Source organism: Siniperca chuatsi, linkage group LG2, assembly GCF_020085105.1.
Source record: "Siniperca chuatsi isolate FFG_IHB_CAS linkage group LG2, ASM2008510v1, whole genome shotgun sequence".
Lineage (NCBI taxonomy): Eukaryota > Metazoa > Chordata > Actinopteri > Centrarchiformes > Sinipercidae > Siniperca > Siniperca chuatsi.
Window position 1 is genome coordinate 1,029,877 of NC_058043.1, and position 25,124 is coordinate 1,055,000.

The following is a 25,124-nucleotide window of genomic DNA, read 5'->3' on the forward strand; positions in this document are numbered from 1 at the left end:
CTGGGAGGTGTAGTCTGGGTGGGAGGTGTAGTCTGAGAGGTGTAGTCTGGGAGGTGTAGTCTGGGAGGTGTAGTCTGAGAGGTGTAGTCTGAGAGGTGTAGTCTGGGTGAGAGGTGTTGTCTGAGAGGTGTAGTCTGGGAGGTGTAGTCTGGGTGGTGTAGTCTGGGAGGTGTAGTCTGGGAGGTGTAGTCTGGGAGGTGTAGTCTGGATGAGAGGTGTAGTCTGGGAGGTGTAGTCTGGGAGGTGTAGTCTGGGAGGTGTAGTCTGGGTGGGAGGTGTAGTCTGAGAGGTGTAGTCTGGGAGGTGTAGTCTGGGTGAGAGGTGTAGTCTGCGAGGTGTAGTCTGGGAGGTGTAGTCTGAGAGGTGTAGTCTGGGTGAGAGGTGTTGTCTGAGAGGTGTAGTCTGGGAGGTGTAGTCTGGGTGGTGTAGTCTGGGTGGTGTAGTCTGGGAGGTGTAGTCTGGGTGGTGTAGTCTGGGAGGTGTAGTCTGGGAGGTGTAGTCTGGAGGTGTAGTCTGGGTGGGAGGTGTAGTCTGGGAGGTGTAGTCATGGTGAGAGGTGTAGTCTGAGAGGTGTAGTCTGGGAGGTGTAGTCTGAGAGGTGTAGTCTGGGTGAGAGGTGTAGTCTGGGTGAGAGGTGTAGTCTGCGAGGTGTAGTCTGCGAGGTGTAGTCTGAGAGGTGTAGTCTGAGAGGTGTAGTCTGGGAGGTGTAGTCTGAGAGGTGTAGTCTGGGTGAGAGGTGTTGTCTGAGAGGTGTAGTCTGGGAGGTGTAGTCTGAGAGGTGTAGTCTGGGTGGTGTAGTCTGGGTGGGAGGTGTAGTCTGGGAGGTGTAGTCTGGGTGGTGTAGTCTGGGTGGGAGGTGTAGTCTGGGAGGTGTAGTCTGGGAGGTGTAGTCTGAGAGGTGTAGTCTGGGTGGGAGGTGTAGTCTGGGAGGTGTAGTCATGGTGAGAGGTGTAGTCTGAGAGGTGTAGTCTGGGAGGTGTAGTCTGAGAGGTGTAGTCTGGGAGGTGTAGTCTGGGAGGTGTAGTCTGGGTGGGAGGTGTAGTCTGGGAGGTGTAGTCTGGGAGGTGTAGTCTGAGGGCAGCAGCCAGGTTCACACCTGAAGGCGACTCAGATGAGCGGAACGTTTTTACCAACTTCTGTTAGTAAGAAAATCAACGTAAAACCATAAAAGGGATTTTCGCGCCTCATCCATGACGTAACCTCTCCTCATCGTGTAATGAACACAACACACACACACACACACACACACACACACACACACACACACACACACACATTTCTGAGTCTGTGAGTCTTTTTCTATTTCCTGTTTTTTATTCTCCTTGTGTGATGATGTTTATTCCCTGTTTTTCCTTCCAGAGCATTGTGTGGGCTTGTTTGGTTAAACAGCTCGTTAAAAGTAATCCCGCACTGCGAAGATCCCTTCTCACAACAGGGGAAGTGTAATGACATTCGTGACATTAAAGCGACCGATTTGGGAAGGGCACTGAAATGAAACTGACTATTTTAAGACAGGGAGAAACCAAGGAAAAGGAAAAGCAGGTCGATAAAATGAGGTGAGGAACGGTTACTGTAAGTTTCGTTCACCATTAAATTGTAATGCTTCAAACGGTCGACGTGAAGCGTCCGCAGAGCCGGAGGTCTCCACCTCACCGGGGCGGGTTAGTGGCTGTGTCCTTGAAATGTAGCTCAAATGTGTTTAAGCTTTTATGGCTTCTGACTCAAGATGTCTGCAGGGGTAGATGCTGCATCATGCCACACACACACACACACACACACACAGTCACAGAACACACACACACACACACACACACACACAGTCACAGAAACACACACACAGTCACACACACACACACAGTCACACACACACACACACACACACACACACACACACACACACACAGTCACACACAACACACACACACACACACACACACACACACACACACACACACACACACACACACACACAAAAGCACTCTCTCACAAAATGAAAAGCACATAAACAAGTTATTGAGTGAACGTACTGTTGCACAAACCAGAGCACAGAAAACAGCACATGAATATGCAGATGTGTGACACACACACACACACACAGTCACAGAAACACACACACACACACACACACACACACACAGTCACAGAAACACACACACACACACACACACACAGTCACAGAAACACACACACACACAGTCACAGAAAACACACACACACACACACACACAGTCACAGAAACACACACACACACACAGTCACAGAAACACACACACACAGTCACACACACACAGTCACACACACACACACACACACACACACACACACACACACACACACACAGTCACAGAAACACACACACACACACACAGTCACAGAAAACACACACACACACACACACACACACACACACACACACACACAGTCACAGAAACACACACACACACACAGTCACACACACACACACACACACAGTCACAGAAACACACACACACACACACACACACACACAGTCACAGAAACACACACACACACACACAGTCACAGAAACACACACACACACACACACAGTCACAGAAACACACACACACACACACACACAGTGTGGGGTAGTTTTTTAGCTGAGTCTGGGGTGGAGGCCTTCGGCATGAAAACAAAGTAAAACCACAGGGAACCAGAAACACCTTCAACCTGCTGCGCGCACACACACACACACACACACACACACACACACACACACACACAGGTTGTGCAGGTTCATTACAGTCAGAAAGAAAGAAACAAGCCATATACAACCCCAATAACAAGCTTCAAAGACTAATTTACTGACGACGTAGCCAACCGGGCGACAGAGACTATACATGGTAGTCTGTCATCGGTCATGTGATCCTACCCAAAGATCCACGGCGCCCCCCCGATCCACTGCAGGCTGACTGTTCCCGATTTCGTGACAGCTATTGTGTCATGCACATGGACTTAAGAGACCCCCAAGATAGCGTTGCGGTGGTGAGCGCTCAAATTAAAACCTGTCACAAAAAGGTTTCCTTCCTGTAACACAACTCGTGCTTGTTATTATTTTCCACGCAGAAGAACTCATCAGAAGGTGTGGCGCTGAAATCGTCACGTAATGAGCAATAAACGTGAAATGAACTTCATCTCCAATCTCAATCACAAACTAATTATTTTCTCAAACATATTAAATTCAGCTTCACACGAGGCTGTCCTCTATTTTCAGAATCCAGCTCTGTACCAAACATCAACAGAGCACCGGGAATAACTCGCGGCGAGCACCACGAGCATCACGCTGCAATCCGTCTGAGAAAAATGAATCAGATTTCAGGAGCGAAGCAGGGAGTCAGGTGACGTTGTCATAGAGACACAGAGTCCACAGAGGGGGGAGGTCGGGGTGGAACGCCAGAGGCCGCTGTTCACTTCCTGTTTCCTGTTTCTTTTGACCGTGACCGCCACCGTTCACCAGCACTAACCCAGCGCCTTAATCTGACCGCGGCGCACCGTAATCTGCTGCCACGTGAGGACGCTGCGGGGATTCGAACCCTAGAGGCGTCTAGAGACACGGGAGAAATGCGCAGGAGGTTGCCAGATCCTCCGCTCAGCTCTTCTGCACTGGAACGCTTTGATGAACTGCACTTCATTTGAAACTGGAGGTGCGTGCCAGAGACTCTGAGTTAGTCTTTATGGAAGCAGCACAGGTGTTGTGCACATTAACCCTTTAACAGCCAGCTGGTCACCGCAACGGAAACGGAACAAGAAGAAAAAGCAGAGTAATCGCTCGTCAGCCTCCGCTTTAAGCTTCATTTTAATTATGCAAGTTGATGATTATATATATGCTTGATGCTGAGTGTTGATTTCTTTCTGTTCCTACGCAGAAAATAACAAATCCACCGGAGTCCAAGAACATCTCTCAGCCGAATGTTCGCGTTGTGGCGTTAAAGAGCCCGGTGCGCTCCAAACAGATAAATACAAACGTAGGCGAGTGACATGATATGAAGAAAAAGCTAAGGCGCTGCGTGTTTGAACCCCAAAGTTTGGCAGCAAACCAAACCCTCCACCCGCTGCGCCCTTTGATAGATTAGACTCATAAGTGGCTCGGTCATCCCTCGCTCCCTCAGCCATACCTGCTGCCGTCCCTCTCTTTCCCCCTGGACACGGAAAGGTCAGCACCTTGACAGCTTCAATAAAACACAAGCTGCGCTACAGTGTGACAATGGCTAAACCCCACACTGATCCCAGACACAGAGGTGGGGCGGTCTGAGAGAAGCAAACATGACCTGAGCTGGAAGGTGACAGCGGCTAAAGCTGCACTGATCCAAGACAGACGGCAACAGAAGGGGAGAGGACAGAGAAGGTGATAGACACCAAAGAGCGGGAATGACAATGCGACAGAAAGATCCAAAATTGATTCAAGGGCCCAGAAGCTTCTCTGTACCTGAGTGGAATAAGAAAGAGACAAAGAGAGAGCGAGGAGACAGACGTCTGGGTGGCCACAACGATACACCCAACACGGTTATTGACATTTCCATCCGACACTTGTGCGAGCCTTCGATGGCAGAGGACTTGAAGTTATTGACCTTCTGCTGCACGCTGATGTCTATTAAACGAGCGACTGTCTGGGCGGAGCGCTGTGTGGCTCGGGGCAGCCGGTGCCGGCCTTTGGGCTCACATGTAAGGCCTGAAGACTGTCAGAGGGCTCAGAGCCCAGCGTCGGCGCTCAGAGCGCGGCTAAGGGGACAAAACAGATGGAAGGGCTTTTTAAAAAGTTCGCTGTTTGTAGTTTATACGATGCGTAGCCCCGTCACAGCTATTGATCTACTGATCGCATCATTCACCTGTACACAAACAGAAGTGTCACGTTTACTATTTGAACGTCGCGTTCCACCGTTTGAGCTCTGACTGCGCCCCCTTCCTCTGCTGAGGTTTAATGGCATCTGAGTGGAGAAATCAACTTGTAATATTCGCATTATGGTCATTATGGTAGTGGATGGAAACACACATTACTTTGCAATAATGTTGTGTAATGTAACCGGACCAAACAGCTGATCTGTCCTCACTGATGAGTGTAAAAGCCTTTTTAGCTACATGTTGTGGTCGTTGTGACTAATTTTGTTGCTTCCATCCGGCTTTTGTAATGTAAAGTAATCTGCACTAAAATGCCTGGATGCTTGCATATTAACTTAATAAAGCGTCCTTTTACACGTGTGTGTTTGTGTATGAATGTGAGTGCACGTGAGGGTCAGCGTGTGCACAATGTGTGTCACATGATTATTCGCAGCGCTGATTTCCCTCTCATCACTGTACTTTCATATCTCTGACAGATCTCTCTGTTAATTAGCCAGCAGGCCACATCTGGTACAGGGGGCTCTCTGAACCAGAGCGAGCAGCACATATGGCAGCGAGCGCTGACGCTGGCGTTGCTGCTGTGGCAGGGCGCCACTCGGCAGTAAGAGGCGTATGTGAGGGTCTGGGATTTTGAATGTGTCATCATGAAGACACAGACAGTTAGACAGGTTTTCAACACAGGACAAATATCTGTGTATGAATGATGGAGGAGAGAGTCAGTGTCCCAGGAATATAAGAACCATGTTCATGAGACATTCGGAACCTTATTAATGTCAAAAAATATAGATTTATAGTGCAACACAAACAGTTATTAATGGATTTTGACACTCCTACTAGTATTTCTATTTTGGGGATACTCATGCTCTAACATCTGGAACTACAGCTCCCATAATGTTTTGGGGGATGTAAACAGGAAGTATAATGTTGTCATGGACTCAGCGAGTTAGCTGTGAGCCTGTTTCAGCCTGTATGTGTTCACATGCAGTCAAACTGTCCCATCAGAGCAGCCGAACCAGCAGTCAGCAGCTCCTGTCTGCAGTGGACCCGTGGACGGACAGACAGCTGTCTCTGGATCACTGTGAGACTGAAGGAAACTTAGAAACAGCAGGATTCTCAGGCAGGTTCTGCATGAGAGTTCCTTAATCACCTGCATGAGCTGTGTGCCACTGCTGACCGCGTTAATAAGCGAGCTAAACTACAATAACTTCCTGTTCCTGTGTGCTCTCCCCACTCACGTAAAGCCGGCCTCTGATCGCTGCACTGCAGCCGCAGACAGTTTCCCGCCTCTGCGTCTATAAAGGTCGTGTTTTAACATCTTTGGCAAAAACATTTCTTTCCAGCAATCTAATGCTTGTACATCTGCGCACTAGCATTGTGGCTAACCAGTGCTATGTGGCCTTGTCAGCTGCCGCCTACACTTTTGTATACGCTACTCTCACATACAATGCCTCAATGGGCCTGGCCGTTGCTTAGTACACACAAAGAAATATTAAATCAAGAAAACAAACACAGTTCATTCTCTTCTCACACTAATCCCAAGGTGGCTTTACTTCGTTCAATAAAACCATCGGGGCATTTAGCATAATGACCACAAACAGCAAGAATATGACTCACAATGGATTTAAGCCTCAACGCTTCAACCAAGCAATGAATCAGTCATAACTAAAACAACACAAATCAAAACAATATGTTTGATATGAGACATAAACAATGACACAGTCGAAACAGTTTTGAGCTGAGCTGTATTGATGAAAGGAAACCTGAAGTTTAAAATACATCAACTGCTCATAATTCTGAAGCTCCAAATCCAAAGTACAAATCCTGAATGCAAATTAGTCAAGTGTTTGTGATAACAGCATATTAACGGAAAACAAAAAAAAGAAATAGTGCAGTTGTAACTTTAGCTGCCGTTATCGCGGGCACGGAGCCCGTGGAGGTTATCTCTTCGGGTCAGACGGCTGCTGGCTTCCCCTGATCCTACCGGCCCCATCACCACAGACTGCTGCTGTCCACCTGGACTAATCTCATTACGCAGCTTAATTAATATATTACAGTCATATAATTATATTTCCCTGAGTTTTGCTAACTAATATCAGGCTAATCGGACTCTGAAGCAGCTGCTGCTCACAGGCTGATCCTCTTCATTGATCTGTTCTGTGCCGGTGAATCATTCAGGTGGACTCAGCAAAACCAGCTCCTTTTCTGTGGTTGCCATGGTCACAAAGCGGGCAGCGGCGGCAGGATGAACTCCAAATGCAGCGACAGAGAGCTGCCGCCCTCCCTCTCCGCGCTGCTGCCGTCGTGTTGACACTGTAAACAATGGAGGAGGCGGCGGCGGCGAGCACCGTTTTAACATCTGACCAGGACGGGAGAAACTGGAATTCACACCTGAATGCTTCCTGGAGGCGTTCACACCGAGCTTCGAAGCGACTCGGGGTAAACAGGGTGGAGCTGTGTGCCAGTTAGGTGTGATCAGGACAAACTTTCATCAGCGTGGATCACATGCATGCAGCCAGGCTGTCATGTGTAGGGGGACATGGCGTGCATCGCCCCCCCCCTCAGTGCGAGAAAGAGAAACATTGTGTTCTAATCACACTTAATTACAATGACCCTGCTAGCTCGGGGTACAGCAATCACTGATTTCATTACAACCTCTCATTTTCTGTGAAAGCCTCCTCCCCTCTCTCGCTCAGTCGACACACACACACACGCTGTCATTCTGGCACAAAAACACACTCCTACAAAAATACACACACGTAGGCGCATGCATTCATCAACACGCTGTTATTTTCCCGGCCTGCTGACGGACGGATAAATGAAGCAGAAAGAAGCAACAAGCTACTGCGTGGTTATACTCGCTGAGTCACTGGACGTGTGTCTCTGTGTCATTTCATGTGTGTACACTGTCATTATCACGATATCTGTAAATCGGTGCATCAGCATTCAGACAGACTGTGATTCACGCCAGAAAAGGAGCCTGACAAACCCCCCCCTCTGCCGACTGACTCGCTTTCTTTATCCTCCTCTTCCTCGTCACTCGTCTCCCTTCTACCCACTCCTCTATCTCTTCTCTCTCTTCTCATCTTCCTCGTCTGTCTCGGTTTCTTCTCCCGTTTGCTTTTTTTAAAACTAATTTGGAGACATGAAGCGTGGCGGTGAAGCAGTGGGTGACAGCTAGAGAGGTGTAACTATGGCACGCGTGTTCGAATGGGTTTCTATTGGCCGACGTGTCTCTGCATGCCGGTGTATCTGTATGCGACTGCATGGTATTTAAGATGTGTGCTGCGTCCCCTCTGTGTACCAGGGTGTGTACACGTCTTTCTGCTCAGCTGCGTCTTTAGGCATAAAAAAATGTGGCCTTCTCATTCATTTCAACGACGACAGCCTCAGGTAAAGGTAACGCTGGGTCGCCCATCGAAAACGCAATGTCATCCAGCACTGACCTGCACAATTATCATTCATTTAAAAAGGTAGAAATGACTACTTGATAATATGAAACACTAACAATTCATGTGATCAGAAATGTATCTTTGGACAGAAGAGCTCTGAGGCAGAAACGTTTTTATCCAGCAGCTTTCCGACCGGACTAGACCGCTTACTTTCAGGCACCGGGGGGGTTTGTGTCCGAGCATTCCTGTAACTTTCCGAAACTGACGATCCGACATTCACACCCACTTCCCACAGTGATTAGTCAGCGGTGTGCAGGTGAGAAAGTAAGCAGGGTTTTATCTTCTCTTTCTTCATTGAGAGGGAGGCACAATGCAAAGACCACGTAGAATTATTATTCTTTTTTAATATAGTAGAATAGTAATTGTAGTGTTAATATTAATAAATTAGTAATAATATGAATGACAGCGGGGTGCACGGTGGCAGAGCGGCTAAAGCTCCTGCCTCCCAATAAGGAGATCGTGGGTTCGTGGGTTCGATCCCCGGACCGGACCAACATCACACAATCTCTCTGGGTGGAGTCTGCATGTCCTCCCCGTGTTACCGTGGGTTCTCTCCGGGTTCTCCGGCTTCCTCCCACCGTCCAAAGACATGCATGTGTAGGTTAATTGATAACTCTAAATTGCCCGTATTGAATGAATGTGAGAGTGAATGGTTGTCTGTCCTTGTCTGTGTCTGTGTTAGCCCTGCGAAGTTGGCCACTGTCCAGGGTGTACCCTGCCTAAGGCCCAAAGTCACTGGGATAGGCTCCAGTCAGCGACCCCTAACGGGACTAAGCGGTAGAAAATGGATGGATGGATGGATGGATGAATGACAGCTATAGGAAGAATAATGTCAGTATTAGTAACAGAGCCAATAACAATAATTGTAGTAGCAGTTGTCGAGCAGGAACACGGGGGCAGCAGGTGGCCCACAACCACAGATCCAGACTCTGCAGGAACACGGGGGCAGCAGGCGGCCCACAACCACAGATCCAGACTCTGCAGGAACACGGGGGCAGCAGGCGGCCCACAACCACAGATCCAGACTTTGCAGGAACACGGGGGCAGCAGGTGGCCCACAACCACAGATCCAGACTCTGCAGCTCTGGAGGCAGAAACACCTGCTGAAAGCGACAGAAGGAGGTTTTCTATCACTGGTTCTGCGATTTAGATCCTTTTTTTGAACTGTCCATCGTGAGTCAGACAGTGTTACGGGAGCGGCATGATAAAATAAAATGATTATCCCGTCTCTTCACTCTGCCTTCCAGTGTGGCCGTTCAAAACACTTTCAAAGTTGGACAACGTGTCGTACGAACTGGTTTCCTCCCAGTATAACTCGGCCTTTACTGTACTCTGAACAGGAAACAGGCCTATTTCGCCCAACACTTAAAATAACGACACTACGAGTACCTACATTCATTAGAAAGGGGCAGTGCTGACTAATCAGTATCTAACGTGCCAGTACTTCACACAGGTGAGTACTGGCCCGACTGAAGTGCACGCTCCATAATTCTGCTGACTATCTGGTGATCATCAAGATGGAGGATCAAAAGATAAGTCTCAAACTGGACTCAGATCATATTTCACCTTCTCACCTGTACCTGTAGCAACACTCCCACACTAATGCAGACCCTTACATTTATTTCGACACAGTGCTCGGTGTCTGTGTATGATTTTATATATGGCCTATACTTGCGTAAAGACTAATAATCCCTTGATGCTCAAGTGGGTGCTGCAATAGGTATTAGATAAGTCGTTACACGCACGCATTTCTGTACTCCCATCCATCACTTTCTTCCTCAACAAGGCATAATAGCCAATTCCTGCCCTCTAATATTTGACACTACACACACACCTACAGACACACACACTCATCCCAGCAGCAGGAGCTCTGTGGCATGCCATTAAATCTGGTCAGGACTCTTTGTGCTTACATAATTCATTAGGAGTGCCGAGCCCCTCTCTGTCACTGAGTGGAGTAATCCTATTTAATCTGATGCTGTTAATTCATTTGTCCTACATCGCCTTCGATTCTCACCTCGCTGTCGCCTGAAACAGAGAAGAAGAGGAGGAGGGGGAGGGGGAGGGGGAGGGGAAATATAAGACAGGTGAGGAAGAGGGGGAGGAGAGGAGGAGTAGACGAAGGAAGACAGAGGAAGATGAGGACAGGAGGAGGATAAAGGAGAGGAGAGGTCACAAGAGGAGGAATATTGAAGAGGAGAGACGGGGTGAAGAGTCCAAACACACTCAAACTTTTAAGTAATGACCGAGCTGCCAATTAAATTTTGAATGACCTCACTTAATTGAATGGCACGCTTCCAGTTACAATGAACATTTTAATTTAGCCCATTTGGAAAGCTGGGAGGAAGGGGCTCCGACATTATTTAGCTTCAAAGTAATTTGAATAGCACTTCAGAGGTTCAAAATTTTGGCTTAGAGCTGCTCAGGGTTTACTCTGTCTGAACTATGGACACTTTGACAACGTAAACCTGAGTGAACACACACGGAAAAGGACAATTAACAGGTAGAATTCACTGCAGTGCTGCACTACAGCCTCTAATCTAAGACAAACACGCTTCCTCTCGGCCTCGTACCTCAGCACTAGTGTTATTCTCCTCACAGCTCACTGGTGTTGACATGGATGGATTACTGAAAGGGCCAACCAGGCGCAGGCAGGGGCCTTCACCTGCAGAAAGTCTCTGAAAGAGAAGCGAAGCAGCAGGGTCTGATGGCTTCAGTGATTTATTGGAGAATCTGTGGAGGTTGTGGGCGAGACGGCGCGGGATGATGACGGGCTCCCAGGATTGGCTGGGTGAGACGCTGATGACTCGATTCAGTCCGAGCTCCGATTAAAAAAAAAAAAAGATGCACACGTTTATAATGAAACAATACGCTCTGATTCAAGGCCGAGTCTATGGGCTTCAATTCAGCTACAATTGGATTTGACAGGATTTGATATTTTTAAAAGACAACAAGTGTTGACTAAAATGTGTTGTTTCCTCAATTTTTAGGAAAAAACAAACAAACAAACTGGAGAACCTTCACTAGAGCGTCTAACACGCTGCTGACTGGGTTTATCTTACTTCCAGGGTCGGTGTCATCCCTCTAAATTTTAGATTGTTATTAAGATAATATTCCTCCCTGGGTGGAAATTCACATTAGGGCTGCAGCTATCGATTATTTTAGGAATCGAGTACCGATTCTACCGATTATTCCATCAAGCAATCGGATAAGAAATACTTTACTTTATTAAAGAGCAATAGTAAATATGCAGAAGAGAAAATAAGACAGGTCTCATAACTAACTGGTTTCCTTTTTAGAAAAATCTACATTTTTCTTGCTTAAATTGCAAACAATAATATTATCTGTCAGAACTAAACGCATTTAGTGCCTTTAAGTGCCGCGTTTCATTCTGGGTGTTAAAGGGAAACACTTCCGAAATGCAAAAACAAACAGGCTGAAAGTTGTAGTTCTGAAACTTTTTTAAAGCTCAGCTCAGCTCGTGAGCCTTCACTGTCAGAAACGAACTGTGACTGTCATAATAATAAATAACACGAATGAAGCTCTGTGCATGACTGCAGCATTTTATTTTCTGCGGTTAATAACTTGAACAAAACCCAGCTAACTTAGGGACGCCATAACCAGCCACCACACTGATTTCCGCTGTTAACAGCCATTGCAGCTGTTGTGAAGCGGAGAGAGAGTCCAGGTGTCCTGCTTGAGGACAATCTTTGTTTCTTCTTGCCCTGAGGAGGTTTCTACAACATATTCCAGCTTTGTTGTAATGACACAATTCTTCTGAAGTCAATAGAGCAGTCAGAAAATGTTTCCCACTGAGCTTATTGTGCATCACCCAGCTGCACCCTTCACTCAGATCCTTTCCTTCTTTGTTCACCCTTTCCGGCTCCATTTCTCCGCCTCTGTCAGCCTTTCTCCCCCCGTCAGCGTCTCCCTCGCCCTCTGACTTTCTCTGCTCCTCCTCCCCCCTGCCAAAGCCGTGCACTCCACACTCTGTGGTCTGCCCAGAACCCATTAAGCAATCATCAACAAAATGGCAGCTCATTCATTCATTTTGTTTTTGAGGCCTCTCTCTCTCTCACACACACACACACACACACACACACACACACACACATCCACATATTGATCCTGCGCTTACATGGTGTGAATACACTGCATTCATTTGCAAAATGCCGCTAAGAGAAGCAGCTTCCTGCTAAAAGCAGCAATGAAACACTTGACTGTTGAGTGGACATGCTCCAGGCTCTCAGTATCGCTCTCTCGCATAAAAACACACACACACACACACACACACTGCTCTCCACAGTCTGCAGCTCTCTGCGGGCTTTTTAAATGCCGTTCAGCTCAGCGCCAGGCGTGTTTCAGAGAGATAGTTGCTTCACACAACAGTGCCGACAATGAATCTCCCCTCAGTGATTTGCTCTAGTGGTGCCGGTCCGTCCCCGACACAGCTAGCTCGCTAGCTATCACAGGCCAGATTAAGTTTGGTCCCCTGCCTGCCACGCATGCTAAAGCGGAGACAGATTACACTCCCGGACCATCGCTGCCTCACAGACAGAACAGAGATGGCCTGAAAGCTTTGTTCAGGAGAGCGCTGTGATTGCCACAGCGCTGAGAACTGAGAGTGTTCAACTGCTGGTATTGTAAATGGCAGATAAAGAGTCTAAATGGGAAATGACTGGATGAAATAGTGTGTGATTGTATCTGCTTTTGATGTCTCGTCACCGCGGTACTTGTGATGTGTGTGTGTGTGTGTGTGTGTGTGTGTGTGTGTAGTTGCACAACACAACAATTCAAGAACCACATGATGAAGACTTCATTCTTTAAAATTCCCCTACAGGGAAGAGAACGTCACACGATTTCCCAACAATTTACTGCAGAGATTTGCATTTAACAGGAGAGCAAAGTGGCACAAAAGCAGAGCAGCTGAAGAGTTCAGGAGCAGGCTAACAGGGAGCTAACAGGGAGCTAACGGGGAGCTAACAGGGAGCTAACAGGGAGCTAACGGGGAGCTAACAGGGAGCTAACAGGGAGCTAACGGGGAGCTAACAGGGAGCTAACAGGGAGCTAACAGGGGGCTAACAGGGGCTAACAGGGAGCTAACAGGGAGCTAACGGGGAGCTAACGGGGAGCGAGCGAGTCGCTCTGCGGATCCACGAGCTGCCGTTTCTTCTTAATCTTTTAAGAAATTAAAGTTACTAGTTCAATTCACTTTTATTTATATAGCGCCAGTTCATAACAGAAGTTATCTCATTCCTATAGAGCAGGTCTAGACCGTACTCTTTATAATATTATTAGTAATAGTAATACCACCCATGAGGTACACCTAGTATGTTGGCAAAGAGACATTTGCTAATTAAGGCATTCATTTTCCAAAGTAATTATCTCATTAGAGTAAGTTAATACATTTAATATATCACGGTGATTATGACGAGAGGGGAGACGGGCAGCTCGCGGGTCATTCTTCTGCCATGGTGGCCATTAGGACGCATGTCAACGTCTACAGACGGCAACGATCACGTGTTTCACTTCTCTCTCAGTGCTCTGATGAACGCACAGGTGATACGTAACAGCGTGAACGAAGGACTTTTACTGGTAATGGAGTGTTTTCACATTGTTGCATTGGTACTTTCACTGCAGTTAAGTATCTGAGTACTTCTTCCGCCACTGGTGATGTTCACATTATGGTATTTTAGGATCTTTTAGTCTCTCTACACACACACACACACACACACACACACACACACACCAACACATGCCTGTACATAAACATACACTAAGCATGCACATAGTGTAATACACACTGAGCCTACACACACTGGCTCTGAGAACATGATTATACTATTTGCCAAAACACACACACACACACACACACACGCTCCTACATGACAGCAGGTAAACTGATTATGGGAGTGTTATCCTGACCATATGTGCTGTGTTTGCCCATCGGAGTGAGCCATCAGTGCGGTTTATAACCGGAGATTTATAGACGTATAGTAAAAACACATGTACTCTCCTGTCCTCTCCCAGGTTTATCAAGTTTACGAGGCCCTAATGAAAACATCATTACTGCAGCAGTCTCACAAACATGGAGGTGCTTCCAAGGTTTAGTGAACAGTTTTAAAGGTCTAATGAAATGCGTATATACTCCGCCGACTTTTGCAGAAATGGGTCAAGTAAAGTCTGTGATGTGCCTGTTTGTCTGTGGGACTCAGACTTTAAAAAAAAAAAGAAAAGGTGTTTAAACAGCATTTGTTTCAGCCCTCGCTCTTTCTGCAGGAAAGTAGTTACGTGTTGCACCTGCTGCGTAAGTGAGAGCTCAATCACACTCCTGTGTCACGGCCATTTTCCAGTTTTAAGAAGTGTAAAAGTAATGCAAAAGGTTGCATGCTGTGCAAACCGGGCCCGACTCTCGGCAAGGGAAGCTTTTACCCGCTCACATAATTGCACGCTGACCATTTTTCATACACTCGCCCATACGAGTCCCCTGCCAGGTTCCGTCCCGATCAAACCGCGGTCCGTTCTGTCTCACTGCACTCCGCGTTCAATATGTTGAACACCTGCTGTACGCTTCTGTGTCCCAGGGCTCTCGAGGCTTAAGCAAAGGGAAGCAGGGGGCTATAATGAGCAGATAAAACAGAGGGAGGGAGCAGAGGACAACAAAGATGATTGAGGGAAGTGAAGACCGAGCTTTTCCTCAGTGTCTCCAGAGATGTTCCAAAGAGATCCCTTCTGAAGGCTTTAAGCCTGTTTTGTTTGTGACCTGCGAGTCTCTTCTTGCAGTTGTCCTATAAACAAACTCCACCGGGTGGGAAAAACTGCTACACTGAGCATGAAATCACTGAATGTGAATCAAAGGACACACAGAACCTCTTTCTTGCTATTCATAATAGAGGGTGAAGAAGCAGTGACTCATCTCTTGACGCTTTGGATGCTTCGACTCTTGTGTTATTCCAGGTTAAAAATAAAGGCTTTTTAACTGTTTTTAGACTAGCTGGTGGCAATCTATTCCTTCAGTTGAGAAAATATTGAGTTTGCATTTCTTACACCTGAAGCTGTCAGACTCTAGTTCTTTTTCAGTGAACACAATGTTGAGAAAACTGATATCCCCTAAGGCAAACCTAAGGATCGAGGACCAGCGCGGTAATGTGACATTTATACTAACCTGGAGAAATGAGTACTATATGGAATGTAAGTTTAAGTAGTTATCAATACTCATGGTGAAATATGCCAAAAGCTAGATGAGCTTTGCTATGGGAGCCCGGCATCCAGCTAACAACATGTTAAGCTAACTAGCATGTTGCCAGCACCGGCAGCAGGTAGCACAACCCACTAACCTTAGCACCCGACAACAACCAACACGTTAAGCTAGCATACCGCCTGAGCCACCGAACAAACTCCTCAGCTACCTCGCATTAGCAAGCAACAAAGCATACACTAGCATTATGACATCATCAGCTAACCAGCTAACAACATGCGAGCCAGCACCAGCCAAAACCAGCCGCTTACGACATGCTACAGGTTATAAAATACCACACACTGGGAAAGACTCAACCGGTGGCTTCCAACCATTTCGCCATGTATTATATAAAATCAGTGTGTAGTTGTGTCTGAGTTGTTAGCAGTTCCACCAAAGACACATTTCCCTTCTAAACTTCTCACATGGTTTCATTTCAATAACTGTTCAAATGATCTAATATTTCACAAAAAGCAAAGACTGAACACAGATTCAGTCAGGTTTCTGTTTTAGGTTTCTCCGAGGTTTAATTTTCAGAGAAAATCCCACAGTTAAATACCTGAATAACTAAAAAGTCCTGAATATATTACCTTCTTTATGAAAATTGAATGCAACATAACAGTTACGACTAAAACATCCCTAAATTCCAACTTATTTAACTTGGCCACAAGTGAAAAATAAAGTTCATCTTCTTGTTATTCCATCCCTCGAAATGAGGAGCAAATGGCTTTTTCTTATGGCACACTGCACTGAGCTGTAGAGTGCAGAATAACAGTAGTCCGCTCTTTATGGCATCGTCCTCCTTTATGTTCTCGCTCGCAGTGAAGGCCGTGGCAGAGGGCCCGCACTGCAGATAGAGACAACAGCGGCAGCTCTGCCAAAGTTTGAGTCAGACAGATTAAATATTAAATGGCCAATCATCCACCGAGTGTCTGCGGGGAGGCTGAGGCACCGAGCAGGGGACAGATATAACCGAGAGACAGACGAGCGGGGGGAGACGAGAGACAGATACGGGCAGACACAGAGAGAGACAGACACAAATAGAGATAAGAGATGGAGACAGAAACTCATCCCGACGTTTGGCTAATGAAGACATCGTTCAGAGACGGGCTTTTTGCCTAACAAGCTCACTTTATATTAGCGCCTTGTTGGAACATGAAGCCGCCGTCAGGAGCTGAGCTCAGACATACGACCTCATTCTTACTTCTCAGCCAGACTAAAGCCCTGAAACCTTCAGCGCCGGTGGGACGCAAACGATAACACATGCATCTGCTCTTTTATACCTACAGCACATTTGGCACTCAACTTGTTGTAAAGAAGAACTTCACTAAGATACAGAAGTCCCTGACCAGATGTCCAAGAAAGTCCAAATGGACACATTCTTCTGGAGGTGTTGACGATATTACACAATGTGCTTAAGATACAGCCTTTAGGAAGCAGCTGGTTATATGCAGAGTTATATTGGTAATTAGACTTTAATTAGACATGCTAACATGCTCACAATGAGCATTGTCACCGTCTTAGTTTAGCGAGTTAGCATGCTAACATTAGCTTATCGGCATCACGGCAATCCTTCCAATAGTTGCTGAGATATCAATATACAGATATCTATACGGGAGTCAGTCAAGGGGACGTGGCAGAAGATTATACAGCGGCTGATGCGATGTCAGGGTCTATGTTGTTCTTATTTTGAACTTCTGAACTGTATAAAACATTAGGACCACCTGCTTCCTTCACGCAGCAGCGTAGCTGCTACTGACGTCATTCTGCGTTTGAAGGGTGATTCCAGCGCGGTTCATTTTCTACAGCATTTATGTTTTCCCAGAATCAGAATTAAAGGTGAAACTGACAAATTAAAAGAGAAAATGGGAAATAAACTATTATTATATTTTGGTACTCAGGATATAATAAAGGAAAAGGGAACTGGAAAAGGAAATTTAAAAGTTGCCAAGATCTGCCAATAAAAGCCTGAAATTTAAAATCGTCGTTGAGCATCAAACTGACGAGCTTATTATCACCCGTAGCCTACAGCTCTGTTCATACGAGCGTGAACAGTGTGGACTGGGTGTTCTTGTTCATCGATTACCTCTGTTTATGTCTTTGATGTTACTGTCACAGCTACACAGAAGTATTGTGTTATCTCACTGTAATATCAGCGAGCATTTCATCTGAGCAGTCACGAGTGAGCGGACGACGGTGACGTATCCACCGCTGGATGCAGTCTGATGTAAGGACACGTTGCACGGCTGACTGCTGGGTGGAAAGGAGTGGAAAGCAAACAGACAAACAGACGTTCAGTTCCTGCTGTACAAATGGCTGTGATAATGCCATCTTCCAGCAACAATTATGAAAATACAATAACAAAACATCCATTTGTTCATTATTGCTCATTATTTCCTAATTGTTTTGTCTAAGGCATACATCATTTCTATGCCAGTGATAACTAGAGCTGAATCAATTAGTCCATGAATCGATTCGACCATCGTCAGAAAACTCATCGGGCGTTTTGGAGCTCTGTAAGTAAAATCCCTTCTTGGTGTCTCTGCTTTGATTTTCCAATGTCACCTTGCCTGCTTCTATCCGGCACAAGCAAACCAAAAGAAATATATTCATCTTGCACTTTTAGCTGCAAGAAAATGCTTAACACTTCAATCTGGTGACAGATGGCGTTTTGCAAACATCCCTACTTCCTGCTTGTTGTTTGTGAGAATTAGCTTTTTTTCTTTGTTTTATGTGCAAATAAACACAATATGTTTGAGTTTTGGACTGTTGGTCAGAATAAAGGAGACATTTGAAGACATTGTGAGCTTAAGAACAATGTAATAGGCTTTTTAAAAAACTACTTTCTGACATTTTATCGACCAAACAAATCATCTTTTAATCGGAAAAATAATTGGCAGATTAATTGATGGATAAGAAATGTTAGCTGCAGCCGGAGTCATAACACAGGCTCGCAGCTGTGAGTTATATCAGTTATATTTGCAGATCAATCATGAATTACAGGCAGAATAATACATGCGGTGAATACAATATTGGCTTCCAGAGTGACAAGTCATGAAGAAAAGCACATGATAACCCGTCGTGTCTGAAACGTGTCCCTCGTTTGCTCCCGACTGGAACTCATTCGAAAAACTTTGCCGAGTTGTTCTCAAACTAAAACTTAAACATGAATTATGAATTGCTTCCCTGTAATACGAGAGAAAATGCAATGACAAGTTATTGCATTACCACACATCCAAACTCTGGGTGATAAATGAACAAGTCAACCACAAAGACTAATGGCGTTTCTCCATGAGCCCATCAGGCGCCGCGAGGACGAGCCTGCGGTCTGAAGTTCAATCAACAATGCTGCAGCAAACGACTGTCGCGTTTTCTCACTAATGGAGGGAATTCCAGGCTTTTCTTTGCTAAGCTCCTAACAGTGTGGGAAGAGCAGCACACTGGCAGAGGAGGAAAGATGCAAACGCTCAAAGAGGAGCATTGTGGGGGGATGAGTGAGTTGGGTGAAGATGGGAAGAAGGGAAACTCTCTGATCTTTCTCTTTCTATCTCGTCTCTCTAGTCTCTCTCTGTCTTTCTTGGCTGTCTGCATTGGCACGACTCCTGTGGAACAAGGACGAGGCTTGGCAGGATCGGTGTTCGGGATTGGCTCTAAAGTGGCACTAAATGCTAATTCCTCTCTGTTAAATGAGGAATGTCCCTGGTGGAAGCTCAGGCATCGGGGAACTACTCCACCGCAAGTGATCTATTTATAAAAGCATAGCGGAGTAGGTGGAGGCATCCATCAACAAGCCCAGGAGTGGAGGAGATATGTGGTTAGTATCAATTAAACTGGAGAGCCACATGCTTAGTCACAGATTGGCACATTGCTGCGAATGTTGCTTCGGGCCTCATTTATGTGTATTTATGGATGTATATATAAACAAACCGTGACATTCGCTAAAGTGGCAGGTAAAAAAACCAAAACAACAAACCCCACAAATGTCCCACTAGCACTGTAAAGTCAGGGATAAATAACCATATTAGTGTCAGCTGTGTTTAATTTGCACATGGAATAAATCTGTACTGTCTAAAACAGCTGTAATATGGGTGCAGGTTTTGCTGTTTTCTATAATCTCTGTGTGTGAGCGCAATTCATTTAAGCAGAATTGTGGCCACAAACTCGCAAGAAGGCCTTTTTAGCCACGCAGCAGCGCGGCTGTATGGATGGAAGTGTTGCTCCGGCCACCGCTCTGGTCCAGACTGAAGCATCTCAAAGAATAATCAGATGGACTGGCACAAACAATGAGGTACAGATATTCATGTTCCCCAGAGGATGAATCTTACTGACTTTGGTGATCCTCTGACTTTCCATCTAGTGCCACCATCAGGTCGACATGTTAACGTGTCCGACACTTTGGTTTCTGACCAAACACCTGCAGAGCTGATGGCGCTCCCATCAGCCTCAGCTGCACTTTGTGTTTACTGCTGTTTAGCTAATGTTAGCATGCTAACACACTAAGCTAAGGTGGTGAACATTATACCTGCTAAACATCAGCATGTTAGCATTGTCATTGTGAGCATGTTAGCATGCTGGAGCTAGCTTGGCTGCAGCCTCTTAATCTTGTTTAATTTCAGGTTAGATTCTCTAATACGCATCCAAGTCCACGCTTTCAGTCGTCCCGTCATCTCAGATTATTGCTCACTGTAACTGACTCAAACACCAACGTTACATTTTCACAAAGAGCCAGAGACCCAACACAGATGTCTAGGAAAGAAGAAGATGAAAGAAATATGTCATCATGCTAACTAGCCTACAGATCAACTTACATATTGCATTAGGAATGAGGCTTGCTTCCCTTTGCTGCACACGTGGGTGGAGGATGTGTCAGTCGTTCACAGCATCCTCCTCCATCACTGAGCAGAGAAACCTGCTGCGAAGATACAGGCCTGTGTGCACTTTCAGCTGCTCAATGAATGTTAGGTGGAAAGTGAGTCTCTGGCCAATTAATCATGCAGTCACTAATCAGCAAACCTCAATCAATGAACCCCCTCTAGATGTATTATGGCAATTTGTATCTTTCTTTTTGGCTGTTGGGCTAACACTGTACCTGCCTCCTAAACTCCCCTCCCACACACTGGCCCCACACTGTTGACTTCACACTGCATCAAGGCTCCCGTGTGGACTTTGCTGTCAGCGCCAGTTCTGCTGAGCTCTACGTTAGCTTTGCTGTCGAGTCCCTCCGGCGAGCCAGCGGGAACAGAGGGTGACCCGCGGGGCGAGCCCACCATCTGTACCTGACTCGCTCATGCCAGCAGCAGAGCAGGACACACACGGGGCCTGGACGGCGCTAACAAGGACACTTGTTCCGGGGCTGATAATGAGGGTTTGTTCCTGCATGAAAATATTAGGACCACCTGCTTCCTTCACGCAGCAGCGTAGCTGCTACTGACGTCATTCTGCGTTTGAAGGGTGATTCCAGCGCGGTTCATTTTCTACAGCATTTATGTTTTCCCAGAATCAGAATTAAAGGTGAAACTGACAAAATAAAAGAGTAAATGGGAAATAAACTAGTATTATACTTTGGCACTGAGGATATAAATAAATGTTAAAAAGGAAAAGGGAACAGGAAAAGGAAATTTAATATTGAAATAACAAAAGTGAAATTCCTCTTTTGCATACAGCTTGAAAAGCCAAATATGAAATGTTAAATAGAAAAAGAAAATGCAAAAAGGAGGAAGGAACTTCATATCTTAATTCCCTTTCCAATTTTCCTTTTCAACAACACATTTAAATTCAAGCTTTTCTATTTTCCATTTCAGGATTTTAAACATCACTTTCCGATACAAATGACCATTTTACAATATCCAACTGTCTTTTCTTTTTCTTTAAATTAAGGCCGGATTATCCTGCGTATCGTAATATAATAATACTTTACTTGCCATTTTCCCTTTTAATTATAATTCTGAGTAAAATGCCGTCCATTCATCTACTCTGTAAACACAGGTTGTGTCTATTCCCTCCCCAGGCAAGGAACCCGATCCATTTTCCCAACATCAGTGTTGGACTGTGTCTTCTGTACTGGGAGTATTTTATGATCTGGGTATGGACGTATTTAACGACAGCATCTAATGATGATTTCTGTCCAATATTTCGGGAAAAACACAGAACAATGTGATGAAATGGAAAATGATCTCCACTGATGATAAAGTCAGATACAATATAGTTGATCCATTGTGAGAAGGGGTGCAGCCTTAAATCAGAAAGGTGATGTCATGCTCTCAATGTACATACAGTAAACTGTCATTTGAAGCTAAATCTCATAGTTTGCTATACAAACTTTATTCAGCATAAGACCAGAACATGAAACCAGCTAATGAACCTTGAATGAACCTTGAATCTAATGAGGCGTACTGCATCCTGAACAATACTTGGTGCTCATACTGTAACTCACACTGCTGCACATTTTAATTGGATTCAGCAGTACCAATCTCAGTCTTTGATTATGTATCTATGTGACTAATAAAGTCTGCAAGGCTGTGTGTCTGTGTAGAAGCGCACGGAGGCTCATATGAGAAGTTATTATGAATCTGGTGACACATGTGGACATGCTGCTCTGCATCCCGTCATCTCGGTGTAAAAACATCTGTGAGGAGCTGCTCCTTTATGTCACAAAGCTGTGAAAGCCTCCCTCAGTTTGGCGCTCTTAAGATAAGATCAGACTTTATTGATCCCCGAGGGGAAACTCACATGTTGCAGCAGCACAGAGGCAGGCTGCAAGGTAAGAGCAAGTGATTCAGAACTATTACAATCAAATATTAAGAAATGAAAACTTTCAGAGGTGACGTTAAAAAGCTGCATTACAATACTTTAGACTATAGAAGGAAATCCTGTAGTGCAACTCTGGCAGCCGTGATGTGTGAACTATATAAGTACAATATACATAATATTGATATTTTAATGTTATGTAATTTGAGTAAATAGAGTTTACAGAAACTAAGTCGTGTGTGCTGAGTCCAGCTTTCTGTGGACGAACCACTCGCTGCTGTTCAGGTCTTATTTGAATCAGATTGAAATCAGGACGATTTTCTGCCACCGAGTACATCTGAATTTAATCTGAGAAAGTCTGACAAGCCGCAGCGTTTCATTAGGACGAGACGGGGCCCTCGTCTCTGTTGCAGCCTCACTCTGTGGCTGAGGCTGATAAGACAGATGTATTTTTGAATAAAAATCTTGCAGACTGCAGCTATAATGGACGAAATCTATGACAGCTCATAATTGTCATCTGCCTTCCCTGAGCCGAGTTTATTTCATGAAAAGAGCAGGTGTTCCCAAAATGTTCGAACCTCAGCATTAATCCCTCCTCATACTTGACTTTGGGCTTGTAAAGCAATGCTAGAGGGCAGCCCAGCGTACCGAGGTGACTGTACGAACAAGAAACTGGTGAAAATGTACTACCTTGCTCTCTGGCAGCATTAGTAAGCACTGGGTCGGGGTCCAGAATGGGCCACAGGCTTGTTTGTGATGGGCTTGGACTGGACAAGGCTACCTGTGTGTTTTAATGAGCCCTGGTCTCTGGGTGGGAATAAATTATCATAATTAGATCCTGAGCTGAAGAAGTTTAAGACTGCTCAGTGCTACAGTATATTAATCTCTCTCCTCCACATTTACTTTACAACCTTGTAGCTCGTTGTGTGAACAAAAGCCTGCCACGCAGAGGCAGGGAAGGTTGTGCTCTTAAATAAACCTCAAGACTCGGATAAAAATCTGCTACAATATACAGACATTATATTCCTTCTATGAGACGTCTTCTTTTTGTGCCAGATACACTGAGGAGAAAAGCATGACGACAACTGCAGGGTGAGTCTGTGGTATGATTGTCCTACTGTACGAAAGAGCAATTGTCCACGTATTGCAGAAGCAATTAAGCCATGAATTGATAAAACAAAGGGTGATTAAATTTCATATTGTCAGAAAAACGGATGCAAAACAACGCGTGTCCCAAAAAGAGAGGTAACATCTGAAAACAGTCAAGGCTCCATCCAACTGTAGCGCTATTTTGAAGCAAATGTCCAGACAAATAGCAAAGGAAAAGGCGAATGAATGCTCGTCTCCGCCCGCTGCTGCTCGTTGGCTGATGGAGGTGAACAGCTGGTGGAGCTGATCCTCCAGCCGCTGCCGTTAAAGCGCCGCAGAAGAAGAAGAGGACGCAGCGAGACGACGTCATGTACTTCACCACCAAGTTTACAAAACAGTCCAGACATTTGCACAATCACAGCATGACATCCTATCACCTCCTGATGTGGTTTCTACTAAAAAACACCCACGAGTCTCTCTGAAGACAACCTCAGGTAGTGAAATACACGTATCGTACGATGTTTGCGTGTCACCTGATCCGAGACAGATCGTATTCAACCCTCCCCGCCTTCCCGCAGCGCCGCAAGCACGTCTAAAGCTGGCAGGATGTTCAGTGCGATGTGTGGATGCTGTGCACTGCAGGACTGGTCAGAAAGGAACGTTAGAAAGAGCTAAGAAGTCGAAGCAAAAGCAGTTGCTTTTTAAAGCCCGTTATGAAGTCAAGTAAAGTAATTCGCTGCCATGAGGCCACGTGCGGTACTGGAGCGACAAGAGCCAGGAACAGGGTCACTGGAGAGCCTGTTGGATGGCTACTCAGTGCAACTCACATGCTTTGAAAGAAGACATGGCAAAGTTGGTCAGGCGGTCTGTCGCGTGGTCCCCCACTTTGGTCCAGACTGAAATATCTCAACTATTTTATGGATATTTATGGTCCCCAGAGGTTGAATCCTGACTTTTCCTGCAGCGCCACCAGCAGGTCAGAGTCTTCACTTATAAAAAAATGCATCTGGCTAAATATCCCCCTTAGGGTGAATGGATATTAGAGCTGAAACAGTTAATTGATTGGTTGGTTGATCAACAGGAAATGTATCGGCAACAAGTTTGATAACTGATTCATTATTTAAGTCATTCATCAAGCAAAAATGCCAATAAACTATCATTAATTGAATAAATTATCGATAGATTAATCGATATTGAAAACAATCGTTAGTTGCAGCACTAATTGTTGCTGATCCTCTGACTGATGACGCTCTCATCAGCCTCAGCTGTGTTTACTGCTAATTAGCTAATGCTAGCATGCTAACAAGCTAAACTAGGATGGTGAACATTATACCTGCTGAACATCAGCATTGTCACTGTGAGCGTGTTAGCATGCTGCCATTAGCACTGAACTTAAAGCACAGCTGTGTCTGACAGAGCTGCGAGCATGGCTGCAGCCTCTCAGACTGCGTTGATGTCTGAGTCTCCAAACCAGCTCCGGTCCCGCTGTGAAACCTTCAGCTGTGCGATGCAGCGCTGCTGTCGAGGAACCTCCGATTGTTCTGTTGATGCTTTGACATCATTTAATCTACAGATGCTGGCGTTTGGAAAAAGAGAGAAACGCCCCGCTCACCTAGAAGGAGAAAGCTAGAGCTGCTTCATACTCCCACAGTAACGAGAAAGCACAGATGCAAATGGCACACACACACACACACACACACACACACACACACACACACACACCTACATAACTACTCTCTCATGTCTGT

The 25,124-nt window shown here is 45.6% G+C and overlaps 1 protein-coding gene across 7 annotated transcripts in view; it reads right to left on the bottom strand.

Moving 5' to 3' along the window:
* Positions 1 to 25,124, bottom strand: part of LOC122886169 (metabotropic glutamate receptor 7) — a 278,435-nt gene that overhangs the window by 157,308 nt on the left and 96,003 nt on the right. Inside the window, exon 1 of one of the 7 annotated variants that reach the window (XM_044218170.1) lies at positions 1,588 to 1,611. The exons of the other annotated variants lie outside the window; for them this stretch is intronic. Within the exon in view, the coding sequence (XP_044074105.1) occupies positions 1,588 to 1,590 (3 nt within the window). The 5' untranslated portion in view covers positions 1,591 to 1,611. Of the gene's footprint in view, positions 1 to 1,587; positions 1,612 to 25,124 lie in introns of those variants that run through there. 7 annotated transcript variants of the gene reach the window in all.